This window comes from Leopardus geoffroyi, chromosome C2, assembly GCF_018350155.1.
Source record: "Leopardus geoffroyi isolate Oge1 chromosome C2, O.geoffroyi_Oge1_pat1.0, whole genome shotgun sequence".
In the NCBI taxonomy this organism is placed as follows: domain Eukaryota; kingdom Metazoa; phylum Chordata; class Mammalia; order Carnivora; family Felidae; genus Leopardus; species Leopardus geoffroyi.
In genome coordinates this window covers 18,764,392-18,785,764 of record NC_059333.1, presented here as the reverse complement: position 1 = coordinate 18,785,764, position 21,373 = coordinate 18,764,392, and the positions used below count along the sequence as shown (strand labels likewise).

General features: G+C 42.6%; 1 protein-coding gene across 8 annotated transcripts in view; it reads right to left on the bottom strand.

Moving 5' to 3' along the window:
- LOC123610674 (amyloid beta precursor protein) overlaps positions 1–21,373 on the bottom strand; it is a 278,796-nt gene that overhangs the window by 15,003 nt on the left and 242,420 nt on the right. For 4 of the 8 annotated variants that reach the window (XM_045501578.1, XM_045501576.1, XM_045501572.1 and 1 more), the window contains 2 exons: positions 14,273–14,494; positions 6,266–6,319 (listed from right to left, as the gene is read on the bottom strand). In XM_045501578.1, the coding sequence (XP_045357534.1) occupies positions 6,266–6,319; positions 14,273–14,494 (276 nt within the window). The remainder of the gene's footprint in view (positions 1–6,265; positions 6,320–14,272; positions 14,495–21,373) is intronic. The other 4 variants (XM_045501571.1, XM_045501573.1, XM_045501575.1 and 1 more) reach the window with 1 other exon arrangement.

The window sequence follows — 21,373 nt, the reverse complement described above, 5'->3', positions numbered from 1 at the left end:
TGCTGTAGCATTTATTTTTTTTTTTTTTTTTTTTTAAATTTTTTTTTTCAACGTTTATTTATTTTTGGGACAGAGAGAGACAGAGCATGAACGGGGGAGGGGCAGAGAGAGAGGGAGACACAGAATCGGAAACAGGCTCCAGGCTCTGAGCCATCAGCCCAGAGCCCGACGCGGGGCTCGAACTCACGGACCGCGAGATCGTGACCTGGCTGAAGTCGGACGCTTAACCGACTGCGCCACCCAGGCGCCCCTTTCCGTGCTGTAGCATTTAAAGATCAAGTGTCAGAACTTTAGGATGAGAAAGACTTAACAAACACATCCTCTACAGTTTTCCTACGGGGGTGGGGGTGGGCGGCAAACCCCCCGCTCCTCAGTAGAAAAAAAAAATCTATACATTTACCTCCATTTCAGACAGCCCTGCCTACAAGAATGATGTCCTTTCTTCCATTAAGCCTAAATCAGGTCCCCTACAGCAGCGACTCTTTGAGCCTGTGCAGCAGAGCAAGCCAAAACCTCCCCCCTGTGTTACGGCCTTGAACAGATCAGACACTCCAGGAGAGGCATCATGTTCCCGATGGTTCTTGCTCAGGCTACATGTTACCAGGTCCTTCAGCTCCCATGGGACCTAATTTCTTGCTTTTTGTCTAGTCACTCTTACAGTCTTGTCCACCAGGGGCTGTGAGACTTGTCACACACCTTGTTGGAAATGAAATGCACAATGTCCACAAAATACCGTGTGCCAGTCTAGCGGCACTGCTCATATAAAAAGAAGGGGAGGATAACTGGACAAGACCATGGGCACCCATGCTGGTTGCGAGAGATCCCTGATTCCTTGTCAAACTGTTCACAAAGCTTCCATTTAATAACTGATCCGAAAACAGATCCAAGACCAATGTCAATCTACCCCTGGCCTGTAGGCTGTCACCCTATCTTCTCTCCTTTTGATCAGAATTAGTTTCTTCTATCTTCCCAGACATCCACAACGATTATGGAGAGCAGTTCCAGGATTTCACCCCTAAGTTCTCCTAGCCTACAATTTGTCTGGGTCACAAGGACTTGGATGTGGGTACAGAGGTGTTGTAGATTTAAAATAGACCCACAGGGGCGCCTGGGTGGCTCAGTAGGTTAAGCGTCCAACTTCAGCTCAGGTCATGATCTCACAGGTCCAGAGTTCGAGCTCTGCATCAGGCTGTGCTGATAGCTCTGAGCCTGGAGCCTGCTTTGGATTCTGTGTCCCCCTCTGCCCCTCCCCCACTTGTGCTCTGTCTCTGTCTCTGTCTCTCTCTCTCTCAAAAATAAATAAAAACATTTAAAACAGATCCACAGATCTGTTAATACTCCCCCTTTCCCGAGGTGGGACTTAATTCCTTTCCCTTCAGTGTGGACTAGATGGAGTTCCTTGCTTCTAATGAATAGAAAATAGAGAAAGAGAAAGTGATCCTGGATGAGTTCTGAGTCTAGGTCAAAAAAAAAAAAAAAAAAAAAAAGGCAATGCATCTTCCTTCTTGTTCTCTTTCTTGGATCACTTGGTCTGGGAAAGCCAGCAGCCATGTCAGGAGGACACTCAAGCAGCTCTATAAAAAGGTTCCCATAACGAGGTGTGGCGGTCTCTTGCCAACAGCCATGTGAGTGCACCATCCTGGAAACAGACCCACCAGGGTCAAGATTCAAGTCTTCAGATGGTTGCAGCTTTGGACCATGTTTTGATTGCAACCTCATGAGAAACTCTGAGCCAGAGGCACCCAGCTAACCCATGCCTGAAATCCTGAGCATTACAGTAACTCTTATAGTTACGAAATGCTTGTTGTTTTAAGTTGCTAAGTTATGGAATTATTTATTTGTTACATTAGCAGATAACTACTACAAGGAACAAGTGCTTCCTTTTTTCGTCTTGATCTACCTTGGGCTTTAATTTCCTACTATCTTTGCTATAGACATAAAGGCAGAAGCACAAAGTGGGACAGTTTCCCTTTCTCTCTCATCTTTTGCTGGCGTCTTCTCAACCATCCCTTAACGCCTGGCCCTGTCCTGAGAGCTGCAGGGCTCTCTGTTCTCTATTTAAATTGCTTTAAAATTATTTCCATTTTCTCATGATTTTCAACTCATTCTGACCTATAATCTTCCTGACACTATTTTTATCGGGCTGTGATGCTAATGCTCTGTTGTTTCTCCTAACAGAGAATATTTTTGCCTATATAATATAACAGCTGTATATTTTTATCTTTCTATAGCCCCTTTTAAATCTGAGATGCTGGTGTAACCACAGTGATTTCTTTTTTTTTTTTTTTTTTCCTTTATTTTTGAGACAGAGAGAGACAGAGCATGAGCAGGGGAGGGGAAGAGAGAGAGGGAGACACAGAATCGGAAGCAGGCTCCAGGCTCTGAGCTGTCAGCACAGAGCCCAACGCGGGGCTCGAACCCACATACCGCAAGATCGTGACCTGAGCCGAAGTCGGACGCTTAACCGACTGAGCCACCCAGGCGCCCCAACAGTGATTTCTTTATAGCCTACCCTTTTTCTGTCATCAGGATCTAGCAATGCAACAGTTAAAATTGTATTTCTGGGATTTCTTTAATGTTTATGTATTTATTTTCGAGAAAGAATGTGGGCATGCAAGTGGGGAAGGGACAGAGAGAGAGGAGAGAGGAGAGAGACAGAATCCCAAGCAGGCTCCACACTCAGCATGGAGCCTGACCTGGGGCTCGATCTCACAACTGTGAGATCATGACCGGAGCTGAAATCAAGAGTCGGGCGCTTAACCGACTGAGCCACTCAGACGTCCCCTATATTTCTGAGATTTTAAAAAAAGTATCTTGAATAGTCTTTTTAAAAATTTAGCGGACCAAACAATTACTTAAAAAAATGAGCTCTCCACTCAAAATTGTAAAAGCCCACATTATTTCTAAAAGAATACTGAAAATACTTTTGAGAGCCCCCCAAAATTTCAAATTCGTGTAACAAGTCAGAACAGATAATATAGTTCAACAGTTTGTGAGATTCTTGGCAGAAAGAGATCTTTCTAGGTCATTTTTTGTATCGCATGTACAATCACTTAGTGGAAAGACTGTCTATACACTAAGCAAATCTCACCACCAAGGTAAGAAAAATTAATATGTTTGCGTACAGGCAAACATCATGGGTAACAAGCTCATACTACATACGTGATTAAATATTAAGCGTAGATTTAAATACACCACAAGGACCTTGGCTTACAGTGTTTTCTCAGTTGTGAGAAACTGTGAGTTCTCATTCTAAGCCCTGGTGTGGCTCCAGTTGTCTACGTCATAGTAAGTGAGCAGGACCTGTAGTTCACTTGAAGGGGGAAGGAGGCATGTCCCTCATGAAACCTGTCACATGGCTTGGGGTCAAGGACTTGGTCTCTTTCATGGGGACTGGAGAAGGGTGGTAATAAATTATAGTGGAAAGAGTAGCTTTCCTCCCCCTGTGGAGAGCCTGCTAAGTATTTTTCCTCTTTATTCTGGTCAAAAGGTGTAACTTGACCTTCAGAGTCCATTGTTCCCTGGAAATAAGCCAGGGGAGTAGCTGGAACGGCCACTCTGTCCAGAAATCTCCACTGTTTCCCCTATTTGACATGACCCTACTTTCTGAAAGTTCCAGTGCCCTGGTTTTTCAGGTATGAAAGACAAAGAGAAGGCATGTTCCTCGGTCATGATTACACAAAAACCCTTTCTTTACTCGTTTCAGAGCGACAACAGCAATCATTCAACAGCGATGCCATCAACGGAATGACATGATAGGACAATCCTGGGAAGAGTCTCTAAGTCTGGAAAGTCTAAAGATATACTTTGGCACATTACACTCAAGCATGCGGTCTCCTGAAGTGTGATGTTGGAAGAACCAGAACTAATGCTACGAACGTAGCGGGGAATTGGTCCAGATGCTTGGGAGACTCACTGTAAGCACAGAAATAGAGAGCATATGTATATACGTCTTAATACAGATCCAGCAAACAGAGCTATTCATAAACTAGAATCTTCCTCACTTCGTATCTGATCGGTCTTTCTTGCCTATGGCCTTCTTTTATTTGGGAAACCCTAGCCTTACACAGTAGAAGAGAGCAGAACTGAGGCCATTCTCTCATCTTTGACTCCTTTCCCACTTCTTTGCCAATGGATGAGACTCAAATCTTTCAAAACCTTTCTCCAAGTCGTCTTCCAGCACGTGCCCAGGTTAACACATCCCTTGGTGAGTGCCCCATCTGCTTACATCACAGACGCCCTGGTTTATACTTTGACGGTGCTTTGGATTCCTCTGCCTTTCTAATTCCATCTCCTCTTTTAAATACGCAAAGTGTGTTCCTTCTAGTATACATCAAGCCCCTGAGAACGGGCACCTTCTCATTTCATTTCTTTCCACCCACCATAGCATTTAATGCACTGATCTTTGTGAAATATCAAAATGAGACACTGCTGTTACTGAAATATTGTTGTAATAAAGACTTCAGATGGCTTCTTCCCTCTATAGAACACCTCTATTTTCTAGCTCTCCCCTTACAGCAGATTGTTTTGGGGAATGTACGGAAAAGTTACTTTCATGTTAGATTTTTTTAAAAGATGGGGGAAAAAAATCACCTTGGGTGATTTTTTTGGTGTCATTCTCCCCACCTCCGCCCAAATTTCAATAAGAACATATTAGCCTAGAAGGCCCAATGCAGGAACTTTATAAAATTGGTTGAAAGAGTGCTTGTAATACACTTTTTATTCTTGTAGATGAAAAGCATCTCTTTCTTAAAAACAAAATAGAAAGTGCCATAAGAAAAGGCCCAAGGCAAATGACAGTCCTCAGCTGGTCTTGGTCACAGTTAAAATGGAGCTGGCCCTCAGCCCTGAGCTCCACCACGGGCTGAGCAGAATGGGGATGTCAAGTGGATGTCGACTGCTGGCTCCTTAAAATTCACCGGTGTGACAATGGCAATAAGGGAGACATTAGGAGAGCCAAAACGGTGTCTGACTTACTATAATTTAAGTTCTTCTGAAAAGCCCTGAAGGCAGAGATTCATAAAATCAATGAGATCAGCCGTCAAGATGTGTCACTCCACTGTCCCCGCTGCCCTGCTAACAACCACACAGAGGGCATGACAATGCCACAGGGCAGATTTGGAGTTCTCATCAATGACTGTGGTTGGGGACAGTGGTGGCCCGAGCCTGCACCGGCCATGAGACGGGCAGGTTCTGTTCTTGGCCTGTGACCAACTGTACCGGAAACAGGGACCTCCAAGGGTTAGCATCTCCGAACAAGGTGAATTCCCTGTTCCTTCATGATCCCACGGGGACATGATGAGGATGAGGAAGGAAATAAATACAAGAAGGTATGCACCGTTTGTGGAGTTAAATCTCTCTAGAGTATACAGATTGGTCAATTTAGTAACTACTGTCTTTGATCCACTGAAAACGATGGCTCCTGTGAGTTGGGCAGAGTTGTGCACAAAGTCAAAAACCAGGCTCGTGTGTGCTTCTGTTGTGGTGCGACATTATTTTTAAAACAGTCTGAGACAGAGGCTAAATACAGAAAAAAGGGTGAAGGTGCATTTCTTAACGCTTGGGAAACTATAAAAAATTAAAAAAAAAAGAAAGAAAAAAGTGTCTATTTTAGTATTAATGGGAATGTTAAGTGGTACGAAAAATAAAAGACTTCTACATAAAACTGTGCACACACATCCTTTCTGTCATTTTAGTTACTCATGGGGAATAAGTCCATACGACCCACAGAAGAGAAAATGCAAGTATTTCAGGGCTCTAGAGGTAGTCCCATCCTGGTATTTTTAGGAAGTCACATCGACTTGAGAAACCGACTAAAGTCTGAGCCCAATTCAGGCAGAAAAGGACCCATCTGCATACCAGACAAGAAAGGAAGGAGGAGATATTCATAGCTGACACCAAGTCACCACCAGACAGAACCTGCATCTCTGTAGGTTTCCATTTTTGAGGACAGAGAGGTCTATTTAATCTTCTCTACTTAAGAAGGAGAAAAAAAAACAACAAAAAACAAAACAAAAAAAAAAAAAACAAACCCTAAGTTGGAAGGGCTGTTTTACTGTTTGAAAAGGGAAGCTCAGAAAGAAAAAAACAGATTACTTAAATAGGAACTCGGAAGGTAAAGTGTAAGGGAAAGCAAGTCTGGCTTCCAAGGTCATTTCACATCCTCTCTCTCAGTATTTGCAGGTTAGAGAGGCCATTGATGAAGGAAGGGGACAGCGTCTGCTCAAGCGCACGATGCGGAGACATAGAAGTAACCGGGTTATACCTGGTCGGGTGGTCAGTCCTCGGTCGGCAGCAGGGCGGGCGTCGACAGGCTCAACTGGGCACAGGAAGCAAGAAACACGGAAAGCAAACAAGACAAATCAAGATGGTAAGTGGTGGCTCCTGAACACAGGGCAGGGCAAAGCATGTGAAATACACAAGTTATAAAAAAAGGAGCAGCTGGAAAAGAACCACAGTGAGTTAATGCTGAGTATCAAGGAACAGAGGAGGGGCACCACCTCAAAAGGCTTCTCGCTATTGATGGGCCAACCCTGCTACTTAGTTTTCTCATAAAAGCACCCACCAGGACACATCAAAGAGGAGGGGCTGGGGAGCGTGGATTTACCTCTCATCAGGTTTAGAGATGGTTTCTTGGCTTTTGATTAGAAATAAAATACATTATACCCAGCCTGGCGGAAAATCTTAAAGATACCTCCTTTTACAACTGTCCGATCTTACCTTATTTTACGGTTAATTAACTACAAAAGGGCTCCATTAAATCCCCAGGGGAAATGCCAACGTGAATTTATCGGGAGAGAAAAGTTTCACCACATAATCTGCCATTTTAGTGAATCAAATTTGCTCCCAGTTTGGGGGTAAAAGAAGTAATCCGGAAAGTCAGTCTCTCTCTAATTTTAAAGGCTGGTTTCTCTTTTCATAGATGACATACAGCTGAAATGTGTGCGATGTGAGTATTTCCTTTCGTATTTCTCAACTTTCACTGTGTTTCCTTTGTGAGTATTCTGGGCCAGACCCAAAAAAACAGTGCAGGTGGGACAACGGTGCCCCACCATTGCTTATAATTAGCTGGTATTTCCAAAGTGCTTCTGATTCTCAGAAAAAAATAAAAAAAAATTTTTTTTAAATGTTTATTTTTGAGAGACAGAGAGAGTGAGTGGGGGAGGAGCAGAGAGAGAGGGAGACACGGAATCCGAAGCAGGCTCCAGGCTCCTAGCTGTCAGCACAGAGCCTGACGCGGGGCTCGAACTCAGGAACAGTGAGATCGTGACCTGAGCCGAAGTCGGCCGCTTAACTGATGGAGTCACTCAGGTGCCCCTTGATTCTCAGAAAATATTAACTTGAACTTAGACTGGTCTTTGAAGAAACCGGCAAGGGAGAGAAACCAAGGTTTAAGGATTAATAATTGAACAAGGGGCAAATGAAGCCGAGGGAGGGGAAAAGCCCCTTGGGTAAAACCTGGGAAATACAGGGTAAGAAGGGAAAGAAAGGTGGGCGACGTCCACGGGAAGATAACGTGTGCTCGACAGGATGGCTTTGGGATCAGCAATTTCAATGAGACCACACAGCTTACTGGTGCACACAGCCCAGGCATTCCAAGGTGGGATTACAAACCCAAATTGATTCTGAATGTCACATGTTGGCAGAACAGCGAGGGAGAAGAAAGTGGCAGCAAGTCAAGCCTTCAAAATATGAAAAAATCAGGTTGCTGAGAATTCTGAGACATTTGGATGAAACAAAAAGAGCAGCGTGGGCTGGTCCTTCATCGTGCAGACCGGCCGGCAACATGGTGAAGGGGGGAGATGGAGGTGTCTAAACCCAACGTTCACGATGGAAGCAACTGTGGGCGAATGACCCCTTCTGAGGCCGTTTCTTCATAAGTAAGCTAGCATCTTCTAACTGTAGTGAAATACCCCCAAAATGAAAAAGCTGGTTCAGAAACGCTCAAATATGACACGACTGCATTTATTGAATGTCCTGTTTATTATGGAGAAGGATGACTAACTTCTAGTACTTTACTGGTATGATGGATTAAAAGACATGCTTCCTTCTGCATTTGAATGATCCTTATCCATTTGAATGATAGAGTTGCTCTGTATTTCACTTTTTCCCCCATCTGCAACAGTATTCAGCAAGGGACTTTATTATTCCTTGTAAAATAGAGTTAACAGAGGGATTATTTCTTTTTTGAGAATTTCCTCAAGAAGCTCTAACAAGAGCTCCGACGGTTCTTCAGGTGACGGTAACAGTGTGCCAAAGCACACTCACAGAGCGAAAAAGTATCTTTAAGTGGCTAAATGGCTAATGGCTAAAGGCTCAATGGCTAAATCATCGGAGACTGTATTTGACTCATGAGAGAAGCAGCAATTTATCTGTGGTTTAAACGCAGGCTGAAGAGCTGGTGGTTGGTCCCAGGGTCCAGTGTCATGGCACCACTAGTCTACTCTGTGATCTTGGGAAGCCACATTCTCTCCTATTCTCAGTTCTGTCCTAAGTAAATAGGGTATCTCCAGGGCTCAAATGTGCACACATACGCGTAAGAACCTTACAAATGACAAAGCCCCATTCCCCAATTACTTAAAGAAATACAGAAAAAGCATCAAATGTATGTAGAGAAAAAGGTCTGAAAGATATTATTACCACCAAAAGCTATCATTAGTTATTTCTGGGTGAAAAGACTTTTTTTTTTTTTTTACAAACTTCTCTGTCTTTTCTTCCCAATGTGTGTGTAGTATTTGAAAACAGTAATAAAACCTTGTCTATTTTTTGGAAGATAAAACAATGAGTAGTTTTACAGACTTAAGCCCTCGTCTGCTTTCATGGCTTGAGACTGATTCAGTAAGAATTAATATTCAAAAAATAAGTAACTCTTGTGTTCAGTGAGCAGACATCAATTTTTTTAGAAGACAGTTATGACACTGTTGCCCCAAATGAATACATATCAACAGGACGAAGTGGTGCGTTATTTCCCAGCCCAACATAAACACTTTCTAATTTTCCAAATGAACCATTACAGGTTGAACCTGGAAGTAATTTCGGTACAGTGTTCGCGACATTTTACACTAGCTGTTTCATAACTTAAAAATAAGGAGGAGGTCATCTTAGAGAGTTTAGATAAACCTTAAGCGGAAATGCATTATTCCCCTGCCTTCAGTAGCTCTGAGTCGAAACTTTCCCTAGGGCAGGGGAGAAACTGATCAAAATTCTGGGGCTTCTGAGTTTCTTCTCATACCTCTTGTAACAGACCAATCCTGAGTTGCATGCTGCTTGAACATGTCACCAGGCCAAAGGTAATGGAGGAATCAGCAGGAAAATAGTGTTACACGTACAGAACACAGGTGTGAAAAGGACATTACTTAATTTCAAATTCACCATTTAAAGTGATTTGGTCATTGCCTCTCTATTACATGCATACGGTCTTACCCAAACCTGCTGTGCCTCTCTGGGAATATTATAGTATTTCGTGCATGCATTCTATACGAAGAGGCTGACCGCTGGCCACTTCTTGGCGGGCCTGCTCAGGCAGTTGTGGAAAAACAGGAGAAACACAAATGCCTTTAGCCAGATGACTTCACGGTCCGTAAGACCGACGGTTTGATCAACAACAGCCTCACTTCAGTGTATCCAGTTAGGGTTTGTGGATCTGAAAAAAGCCACAGAAAACCCCTCAACGAAAACTACAGCTGGTCAAAGAGCCTCAAATATTGGGAAACTGTGATATGCTTAGTTTTTCAATATAAATTAAAAGAATGCCTGGCTGCCTGACCCTCTCTCTGGACTGTTCTTAAGAAAAAGCAATAAACTGCAGGCGTTTGAAGCTGTGATGGTAAGGACTGCATGAACAACAAAAGGAAATCCTTTGAGAATTTTCGATGTTTGCCATGGCTCTGTGTGTAAGCACCTCTCTGAGATGGTTACAAGGAATAAGGCCCTGGGGAGAGAGAGTAAAGGGAGATGGGGAGAGAGAAAGGGCAAGATTTTAGGACTGTGTCATGATATGGCTTGTTACAGTCATGCATTTTTAAGGATATACTGTTTGAGCCATAGGGTGATTCTCCCTAAGACCAGCTGGTAAGATCCTCTCTGATAAGATCCTGGTTCTATAGGAGGGAAGGAAGGAAGGAAGGAAGGAAGGAAGGAAGGAGAGAAGAAGGAAGGGAGGGAGGGAGGAAGGAAGGAAGGAAGGAAGGAAGGAAGGGAGGGGAAAAGAAGGGAGGGAGGGAGGGGAGAAGAAGGGAGGGAAGGAAGGAAGGAAGGAAGGAAGGAAAGAAGGGGAAAAGAAGGGAGGGAGGGGAGAAGAAGGGAGGGAAGGAAGGAAGGAAGGGAGGGAGGGAGGGAGGGAGGGAGGGAGGGAGGGAAGAGACAGAAAGAAAGAAAGGAAAGGAAGAAAGCAAGCAAGCAAGAAAGAGCAAGCTACACTAAACATTTACTGTGTTGCAGAATCTTAGCTAAGAGCTTTCTCTGCCATCTCTTTTAATGCTCATACCCTATCTCTGAATTAGGAATTATTGTCACCTTTGTTTGACAGACCAGGAACTAGCCAGAGAGGCTCTCTAACTCGCCCACAACACACAGCAGCACTGGAATTTAAACTCTGATCCACACCATTCAGGAATGTGGGGTAGCTACTATCCTGTGGGATGGTGGGGATGTGGGGCTGGTTTTGGTGGTCACCATGGCCACAGGGGAAGGGAGGACACTACTGGCTTCTAGCAGACGGGGACCAAGGATGCTAGACGCCGTGCACAGGGCAATCCCCCCCCCCACACAAAATAGCATCCTATACGATCTCCTAAATTCCTGCTGGACATTCATTTACCTATGATTATGTGAGTCCAGAACCTAACTCAGTTGAAACACAAAGCATTTTTTGCGCAATCCTTACTGTAATCTGGATACCCTTAAGAGCTCACCATTGGGTAAGACGAGGAAAGACTGCTTTATTTAGAGCCTTCTCAGGAGTTATTTACGGTGTTGGAAAATCATCCACTGTTGCTCACAAAGCCCGAATCATGGAATCAGCCCTCGTATCAGTCTGCATTTGTATTTGTCACATCCATTCAGGACAAACACCTGATCATGCCATTATTTCCGTTAGTCAAGCCTCAATACTTACATGTTGAAATACTTATAAATTACACCCATTATATTGATTTCTCCTCTCCCCCCAAACATTGTCAGATCGTTTTTTTTAAATTATCTATTTATCTATCTATTTATTTATTTATTTATTTGGTCAGCTCGTTTTCAGATTCATTGTTAAGAAGGCTTTTCAAAATGTGATAAAAGCAGTGTTGGGTCTGATAACAGTGAGAACCAGAACTCAAGCTCTGAGATCCTAAATATTATTGCCTTGTAACACTTTCATGTAAGATTTCACTATTTATCAGTAACAGATCTTTATTTAACAAGAGTATCAGCTCTTCTGATGAGGCTTGGGCAATGTAACAGCTGTGTCCTGCCTGTCAAGGATCCAGAGGCATTCAAGGACTGAGCCCAAGGGGCATCTTGGCAACACCCAAGGGACCACGGTGTGTGTATATGTGCAAAAGCAGAGACTGTCTCCTAGCACCAATGGCCACAGGCCACTCTCAGAGTCTACTTCTGAGCAGATGTGTTTAAACCCAAAATCTGTTGTTCCTAGTCTTCCAAAAACTGATCACTTTGGGGAAACCCAGTAGTGAATCTCATCTTCTTTCTTTGGATTATTTAGCAAGAGTTGCAGGGAGAATCACTACTTGCTTTCTAGCTTGGACCAAGGCTTCTTTCTTATTTGATTTGGGAGGATTGTCAAGGGGCAGAAGACCAGGCAAACAGTGGATATGCTGACAATGGCATCGAGGTTTGGATTGTAGGAAGTTGCTTCGGTAAAATAGTTCCTCTCTCTATTTCTACGCAAAAAGAACAACCGATATCCTTGCATTTTTCCCCCTAAACAGAATGGGTCAGTTTGGCTACTGTTTAAAAACTTTAATATAAGCAGAGTGTTTAACAGAATGCATGTACTTTTTAATGGAGGCCACATATATGCACATGAATACATACAAAGTCAAGATGAAATGCTTAGAGCATATAAAGGCAGATTTATTTACCTGTTGGTATTATTTATACTACTAATATGATAAATGTAAAGTTAAATTTACCTCATTAAAGATACCGAGAAAATATGATACTCATAGTAAGCAGTTAAGCTCTCAGCATCTGATAAAGTAAAGAGAAAAATCTGAAATTCAGGAAATGCAACACCTTCGAGAAAAATATGCACTATTTGGCTCTTCTAGATTGTGCTATGTGGGACCAAGATCATTGCATTTCACTGTATTCACTAAACTTGACGGTTAACATAAACAAGGCTTGAGTGTCTTTTTCTCTGTTGTTAAACTTTGTACAGTCTACATTTGTAAAGGATTTATGACATTTAAGAGAAATACCAAGTATTACATCAAACGTACACAGTAATTTCTGTAAATTAATTTTTACTCTGATATAGCTTCCTTTGGCTTTCTAAACCTCTTTCTATAAAGTTTACCGTAAATAAATTATAATTTCTAGTTTCTATTATTTGTGTGTGTGTGTGTGTGTGTGTGGCCATAAAAATTCGGGTAGGCTCTGAAATAGGCTTTATCCTACTTTTCCAAAATCAATAAGTAATGGAAAGTATTAAATGGGAACATTTTATTTATAGAAACTATATGTTTGAAAGATGCGAAACGGTCTTAGATTATGAGAAACCAATTCGAAATTCTTTACAAATTATAATTTTAGAATCACTGCAGATGAATAAATTCTCCAAAGCAGAGGGAATTTTTTAAGAAAAAAAAAGTCTAATTTATAGATTTAAATTTTTTCATAAAAAGCTAGCAGGTGAACATAAATGACAAACATTTAACATCATTTGGTATAAAGGGAATTAAGATTGTAATTTTCTACTCAAGGAAGTTCATCAGACTTCAGATGTGGTACCTATTTCTCCCTGAATTAAACAACTCAATGTTCTAAAGGAAAAGAGGAAACCTAGTGTGCATTCAATTTACAAATGAGACTGGACATTTTCTACAAAGAATTCTCATTAGTGACTGAATGATGAGGATTTTAAATGGCCAAAATGCATCCACCTATTAAAAAAAAATGGTATAATAAGCACTCTATTTTAATTTAACAAGGAAGTTAGCCTCATAACTAAAGTTCTTAAATTTCTGCAGAAGTCTTAATTTTTTTCCTCTATGTAAAAATTGTTTTTATAACTGGTAAAGTCTTACTTTTACGTTATATAGAACATCGCTGTTTGGATCTGATATTATGAGTATAAGGTGCCCTTTTTCAAATTAAAACAAATTTGGAGTGATGGAAACGGTCATATGGAAACGGTCCAATATTTTCTGTAATGGTTCTTAAAAAAAAAAAAACAAACTTTTATAGTACATTGAAGGTCTACTACTGAATTCATATTTAGTCTGATGTGTATACTGATTGAGTTTCAAGGTATCCATACTATAAATATTCGTATTACAAATATTACCACTATCCAAATTTGCTACTTTAACAAAGAAACTCACAGGTAAAATCTTGTGTTCTTAAAAAACATGCTATTAGTATTTAGAAATCAAGGTGTTCCTGCGTTTGAAATTTTATACTTCCGAACCTGTAAAAATGATCACGGAAGAGAACTAAAAGATACCCTCTCCTGAAGAGATATTTAGAAGTTTCTGCTAAGAAATCCCTGTGAAAGAAAGTACATCAGAAAGTACATCATCCAATGTGCAAATTTGTTGACAGAGAAAATCTCTGAGCTGTCACAGGAAAAAACCTGTACTAATTAATATGCATCCTAATTTTGACAGCGGTCTTAAATTTAACTTTCTAAACACAAAGTTATTTAAGTCTTGAGTAAAATTACATTTTATTTGCAGGTGATTTTTTACCTTTGTCTTTAACATTCAATGCAATCTGAAATTTGATGCATTAGAATAAATAATCAACAAAAACCACCTGGGTGCTTTTCAAGCCTCCATTTATGCAGGGCCCGCGAAAACGCTTCCTCACGGGATGAACTGTGATTCACATCATTTCATCCTATTTGCTCTGAATGGCCACTGCCTCATAAACATACACTGAATATTGTTCTTTTTTTAAATTTTTTTTCCCCAGAGGCAACAGAATACCTCTCAGTGAGAAAGTACATTTTTCAAATTCATATAAGAAGTCACCACTCAAGAATATCAGAAAGATGTACACATACTAGAATGTTCTTGTTCTCTCCGGGGCCTCTTACCTTCGTTTTCTGTATTGGCCGGCACCGAGTCGACCCCGAAAGGATGCCAGGGCTGCAGGTCGTCCAGGCTGAACTCCCCATTCACGGGAAGAAGCTCCACGGTGGTTTTCGTCTCGGTCAAAGACGGCATGAGGGCATCGTTTCCGTAACTGATTCTTGGTTCGCTGATCATGTTGGCCAAGACGTCATCCGAGTAGTTTTGCTCTTTCTGAAGCAGCTCATCTAAACAAAAGAAAGCCATGCCTTTGGTGGGTCCCAGTGACAATGCAGCAGTGGCTCCCATTTTCTGCCTGCCAGACACGACTGTAACTGTTCTACACCCGTGAGCTCACGTGGAGCCATGAGGTGGGCACCGGCATCGTTTCCATCTTACAGATGTGAAAACTGAGGCCCGTGGGAGTTGAGCCATGTGGGCAAAATCATAGCAAGGGCTCAAGGCAGGACTGGAGCCCAGGGAGAATGGCTAACACCCAAGCTGATGCTCCGAATGACCCCACCGTTCCTCCCAGGGATGAACGACCTCGAGAGCTGTACCTCCACTTCCTCCTCTGACACGGATTCTAGGATCCTGTGATTGCAGAGGAATCAATAGTGTGCTGTGCTGAGGTGTCTGACGGGAAGCGGTGGCATCATACGAGGTACAGTTACTTTCACGCTGGAGGATATAATCTAGTGAATCCCTCCCTAGTCTTCCCTTGAACGTGCGGGAGCCTAAATGACGGCAGCCTCCTCTATTCTCGAACAGTTCTCGCTGTTTTGCTTTGAATAGATCTGCCTTCCTCAAAGGCCCCCTTGGGGCCACATGATCTGTATTCTGAGGCAACAGGGAAGCAGTCGCCTTGCCTTCCCGGCTGTGGCCTTATGGGCACAAAGTTCTGCTCCAGCCTCTTCCTTGGGCGAAACCTCCCTGACTCCCAGCACATCTCACACCACCTCAGACCAGATTTCCTGCCTCTCCCCTGTGCTGCCTCCCTTTTCAAAAGATGCTATCTCTTTTCAAAAGATGCTTACCCCCTTTTCTAAACACGGAACTAAACTACATCGACTTTGAGGACCAGAACTGACTTATCTGAAGTCCTTGTGGGCTGGTGAAAATTCCTAAATTATACGTTTCATGATGGCAGTGCATTTTTACTAGAAAAGAGAGCTGGGAATATAACCCGGCACCAACTGTAATCGTTGCTTTAAATACGGGGTTATCACAAGATTAGTGAATCCCCTATTATGCGGCCACAGTTCACCAGATTTTTCTGTGTGACGTATTTTTAAAAATGAGACACCCATGAATAGCATGGGCGCCATTAGAAATGATATTCACCAGAGTATCTCATTTCCCAATCATACCTCTGTCAAGAATTTACTGTACTAGATCTTTCAAACCAAGTATTGGTTGGTATTACTGCTGCAAAAAATGAAGAAAATAAAATCAGGATTTAAATTTGATTTGTAACATTTTACTGTCATCCCTCACATTCTCTTTTAAATGGAATTTTTTTTTTACTTGAAAAATTAAAATTCTGTTCAAACAGATCTATTAAAACAATTTGATAGGATAGCATTAAAGCATGAGATTAATATCCTCCTACGGAGTCAGGTTTATTGCAAGATATTATTTTAAATGATGAAATCTCAAGCCAATCAGTCCTCCTGAAGTCTAATTTGAGTTATAATATATAGCTATTTTCTGCAGCACCATTCTAAATTCAATATTTGATGCTTGTAATGACTTTCCCATGCAGATGAAAGGTCCCCATTAGATCTACTTCAACTTTTTCATGTCTTACAGAGTCATAGGTAATGGCTAATAACTTAGCCAATGTCTGCTTTAATGAATTTAATGGGCATTTCTTTTATATAAATCTCATGCTTGTGACTGTTAAGCACTTACAATACTGAAGAGATGATCTTTTGGAATAATTATTGGTGCTCACAAGTTCATCTTGGAAGGGAATAACCTTCACCAGCATGATCCACTCTCGGCCCCACCTGGGGCCGTGTTGGTACCTTTGCGGCATTTACAGTCACTTAACCACCTCCCCTTCCATCTGGAAACGTTTCGTCTTTGTCTTGCATACCCAGTACCAAGCTGGTTCCCTGTGACTTCTCTGAATAACTCCTCTTGTTCTTTTTTAAAAATCTCTTTGTCCATCTATTATCTTTTCAGATCTCCATCCACCTCTTTCTGCAAGTTTTCATGTGGAAATCCCTTCCACTCCTGAAACTCTACGGATGAATCTGAAATGTACATTCCTAGCTTGCCCTTGTCCCTCCCACGCCTCCTACCCAGGCTCTTTGCATTTCTAAGTCCGCTGGGTCTGTTAGCTTATATCTCTCATGAACTTTCAGAGCTACGGGCTGAAACCTTCATAACTGTCTGCGGCTCTCTGTATTTCTTTGTGTCCCATACTTCTATTACTGACACCTCCCTTTAAAATTCCATTTCCGGATTCTCTCTTATTCATTTCTCACTCTCCCTTTCTACTGCCTCCCTCCCTTGAACCATCGTTACTTTCTGCCTTGATCACTGTGATGGTCTCTGCTCTACTTTTCATCCCTCTCCGAAAGGCTCTGCCTCGTCTCGGTAACTCATTTCCTACTGAATGAATCCCAGACTACTTTGCCAGATGGTAAAGGCCCTCTGTGATCTGGGCTCACCTCATCTTTCTAACGATGAGGCTTTTAAACTTTCTGCTGTATATACCTATGCTACTGTGATTTATAGTAAGAAACATGTATTTGGTCTCTGTAGGCAGGGAGCTCCTAAAACCCTTGGAATTTCATAGGTGATGGGAGGAATAAAGGTATTTTTCGTTATGTCATGAAGTGACTTTTGAAAAGCCTGTAGGTCACCTAAGGATGGGGGGCTGGTGCCCAGAGGAAGTGACCATGTGATCAGAGGGTTAGAAGTTTCAGTCCCACACTCTGCGAAGGGAGAGGGGCTGGAGATTGAGCTCAATCACCAATGGCCAATAAATAAATCAGTCAAGTCTATGTAATGAAGCTTCTGTAAAAACCTGAAAGGACAGGGTTCTGGGAGCCTCGAGTTGATGAACACGTGCAGGTGTGGGTGGGTGGGGGGCAAACGTGCTGGAAGCTGTGAGCCCTTTTCCACATACCTTACCCTACTTTTTAACTTTTCCTGGGTTGTATCTGTTTATACCAAACTAGTAATCTAGTGAGTGAAATGTTTCCCTCTGTTCTATGAGCCGTTCTAGCAAATTAATAGAACCCGAGGAGAAGGAACTTCTGATGTACAATTGGTCATCAGCAGCACAGGTGACAATCTGGACTTTGGACTGGCTGTTGGGGGTGGGGGAGGGGGGTCCGAGGACTGAGCCCATAACTCTTGTGGGATCTGCACTACCTCCGGGGAGATGATGGCAGAACTGGGTTGAATGATTGAATTCTCCAGTTGATGTAGGAAAACTGCTTGGTGGTGTGGGGAAAAACCCACACATTGGAATTGGACCCACAGCTCTCTCGAGCTGAGTAGCTTGGATTATCCCCAGATGGGACCGTGCATTCCCATCAGGGCACCTTTGCTCTCTGTTCCTGCTACACAGGAGGACCATTTCTGCTTATCTAAATTATATGAACTCTTTTTTTTTTTTAATTTTTTTTTCAACGTTTATTCATTTTTGGGACAGAGAGAGACAGAGCATGAACGGGGGAGGGGCAGAGAGAGAGGGAGACACAGAATCGGAAACAGGCTCCAGGCTCTGAGCCATCAGCCCAGAGCCTGATGCGGGGCTCGAACTCACGGACCGCGAGATCGTGACCTGGCTGAAGTCAGACGCCTAACCGACTGTGCCACCCAGGCGCCCCTATGAACTCTTTTTTTAAATAGTTTTTTTAAACGTTTATTTATGAGAGAGAAGAGACTGAGTGCAAGCGGAGGAGGGGCAGAGAGACAGGGGGACACAGAATCCAAAGCAGGCTCCAGACTGTGAGCTGTCACCACAGAGCCCGACGCGGGGCTCGAACTCACAAACTGTGAGATCATGACCTGAGCTGAGGTTGGACGCTTAACCGACTGAGCCACCCAAGCGCCCCTAAATTATATGAACTCTTGAAAGCCCAGCTCAAACGCCCTCTCCTCTCAACAACTTTATGAGGGTTACAAGCATCATGGGCCAGGAAACTGAGGCGAGGAGGGGTGGCTGAATCTCTTTAAGATCCCATGGTCATTAAGCATCTGTGCTGAAGTGCAAGATCTGGGCTGCAGAAAACCAGCCTTCCTCCCTGCGACCCCCACCCATCCGGCCTCCACGGTACCAAAGGAGGGCTCACTCCTGGTCTCAGTACTGCGCTGCTCATTTGCAGAGTGATTGTACGTCTGACTGTTCCAGAATGTTCTGCACATTTACAGGGCTGCAACCGGACTCCAATACCACCAGCCCCATGGAATGGCTATATTGCTTTTGCGCCTTCAAATAGGCAGTTTCCAGGCCCAGGAGCTGAAGGAAGTCCTGTCCCCATCTCGGCCCATGGCAGTAAAAAGGGTGAAGCAGGGAACAGTCACAGAGGAAAACCTTACATCTGTGCTTCATAAAGTATCCAGGACACTTTGGCTTGCAGCAAATTGCGGTGCCTCTTTTTCTCTTTTATTTCTTTTATTGTTGGCAGAAAATTTCCTCCAAATGGCCACTAAAAGGTTGAGCCCCATGGCGGCTAATTTGCCTGGTTTGTTCATGTGCAGAAAATTAGAGAATGACACATTCAAGAAATGTTACATTTCTGGCAGAGTGAAAAGCACTTAGGCTTTTTGGGGGGAGTACAAAAGAGCAGGAGTGCTCTCACCGCAGTTTAACACGGGAGACTTAGAAACAACCACCTCTGGTTACCTCATTTGGAACAATGAGGTCTGTCTGTGTGGTTTTTAAGGGACCAAAAGCAGGTGGAAATGATGGATTATCGTTAGTTGGTGAAGGATTATTCCATTTTGTGACCATAAAATGTCGAAGGCAGCCAGCTACCTCTTGGTGTTATTAAGGGCTCAGGATTTCACCAATGGCTAAGATAATCGGCACCAGGCTATTCTGCCTGTGATTAAAAACAAAAAACAAAAAACGAAAAACCACACAGAGCCACGTATATAATTATTTCATTGCTCCTTCTAAGTGGGGCTTCATCTTTGAATTCTGTGGTAAGACTCATCACACAGAAACCACACATCTGGTATGCTGCTGGCCCTGATGGATTACCTGTTTATCGGACTTAATTTAATATTTTGTGACAATGCGCCCGATGCCATATATTGGCGATTTCCAAAGCTTTTAAACGTCTACATTTGCCAGCTGCTATATTAAACTAAGACACTAGGTTCATTTCTCCCCCAAGACTCTCCTCTCCCTCCCCCCCACCCCTTTGTAAAAGCTATTTGTTATTGCCCAGAGTTGCGGCAATTATCTCCGGAGTCAGATTTAGTCTCCTCTAGAATACTCAGCACACACGAGCGCTGTAGTTAGAAGCGGGAATACTCAACTGGGTTCAGTGATGGTAATTTTAACCTACAGCTTAAACCAAACAGAGATACTCAATTTCAAATATGAAACATATGGCAAACCTTGCCCTTTTGAAAAATGTGCTGAGAACCTACACTAGGCATACTTAATAGTAAAGAGAAAAGGAAACAAAAAACGCCTCACCACGTAGTTATGGGAGGAAATATTTAAAATATTTTGAGGTGATGGGGATTAAGGGGGGGCACTTGTGATGAGTACCAGGTGCTGTACGAAAGCATGGAAATCACTATACTGGGCTCCTGAAGCTAATATTATACTGTCTGTTAAGGAACTGGAATTTAAATAAAAACCTAAAAAAATATTCTGAAGAAAGCAACACCAAGAGAGTCACCCAACAGTGACGCCATCTTCAAATGACTAAAATACTTTGTTTTTGTGGTGTGGAATAGACTTCCACCATAGTTTGAGAGACATGGCTGCACGAAAGGATTGCTGAATGGGAAAACAGAGGAATTCTAGATCATTTGTTTCACATGCCTCTTCAAATGATTAATCTCCTCGCCAACCTCCTAAAGATTTAACTGCCATATTTTCGGTTTCAAGGAAATACAGTTTATAAATATTGAAGCAGTTCTCTTTCACAAGCTTCAGTTACAATTGATGAACTATCTCTTCTACCTTTTAAACACACTTGGACGGGGGTGGGGGGGGGGAGGACAATCTCCTTCATGTAAAGGAAGTTCAGCCTCAGCCTTTTCCTCTGTAATACACACCTATTAAAGGTCTGATTTGGACACTGGCACCAACTGAGGTCCCCTAGGCTTGCTGGTTTTTCTACTTATAGGATTGAAATGGCATTGCTTTCATTATTATTATTTTTTTCTATTTTCTGATTCTTCTGGTTCCTCGTGGAAAATATGTATTTATCCATAGCCTCTCTCCAAAATGGAAATTTCTCTTCAACTCTACCAGGGGACTCTTATATGACCAATGCTTACCTCTTTTTTTTAAATAAATAAGAAAGCATAATTCATGTGTTTCTCTGCGGTGATCCGTCCATTTATGTTTTCACAATTCTTACCTGTTTCATAAATACTTACACATCTCAAAGGATTGAGGATTCCACCTCTGAACAATGCACCCCCCTCCCCCATGCCACCACAGCTGCATGGGAAGTATTTATGAAAGGGATGTCATTTTTCTCCTATCAAGAAGCTCTACTATAAATCTGCTGTCATCCATTCTAGGCATTTTGCCCACACCAGGACTAGGAGATCAGATTTAATTTTCCAATCACAGTTCTGTGCATGAAACCCCCTAAGGGTTGCAATTCCTCACCCATCAAATTAGAGGAGGTTGGATGGATGGTCTTAGCAGTTCCTTCACTTTGAATTCTATTACCTACACTCTTGCTAGGTAGGTGTGCCCCTGCCCCTGCCAGAGCTAGGGAACTGGAATCTGCACCCCACTGTGGTCCCCAGGTGATTCTTTTTTTTTTTTTTTAATGTTTTATTTATTTTTGAGAGGGGGGAAGGGACAGAGAGAGAGAGAGAGGGAGACACAGAATCCGAAGCAGGCTCCAGGCTTTGAGCTGTCAGCACAGAGCCTGACGTGGGGCTCGAACCCACAAACCGTG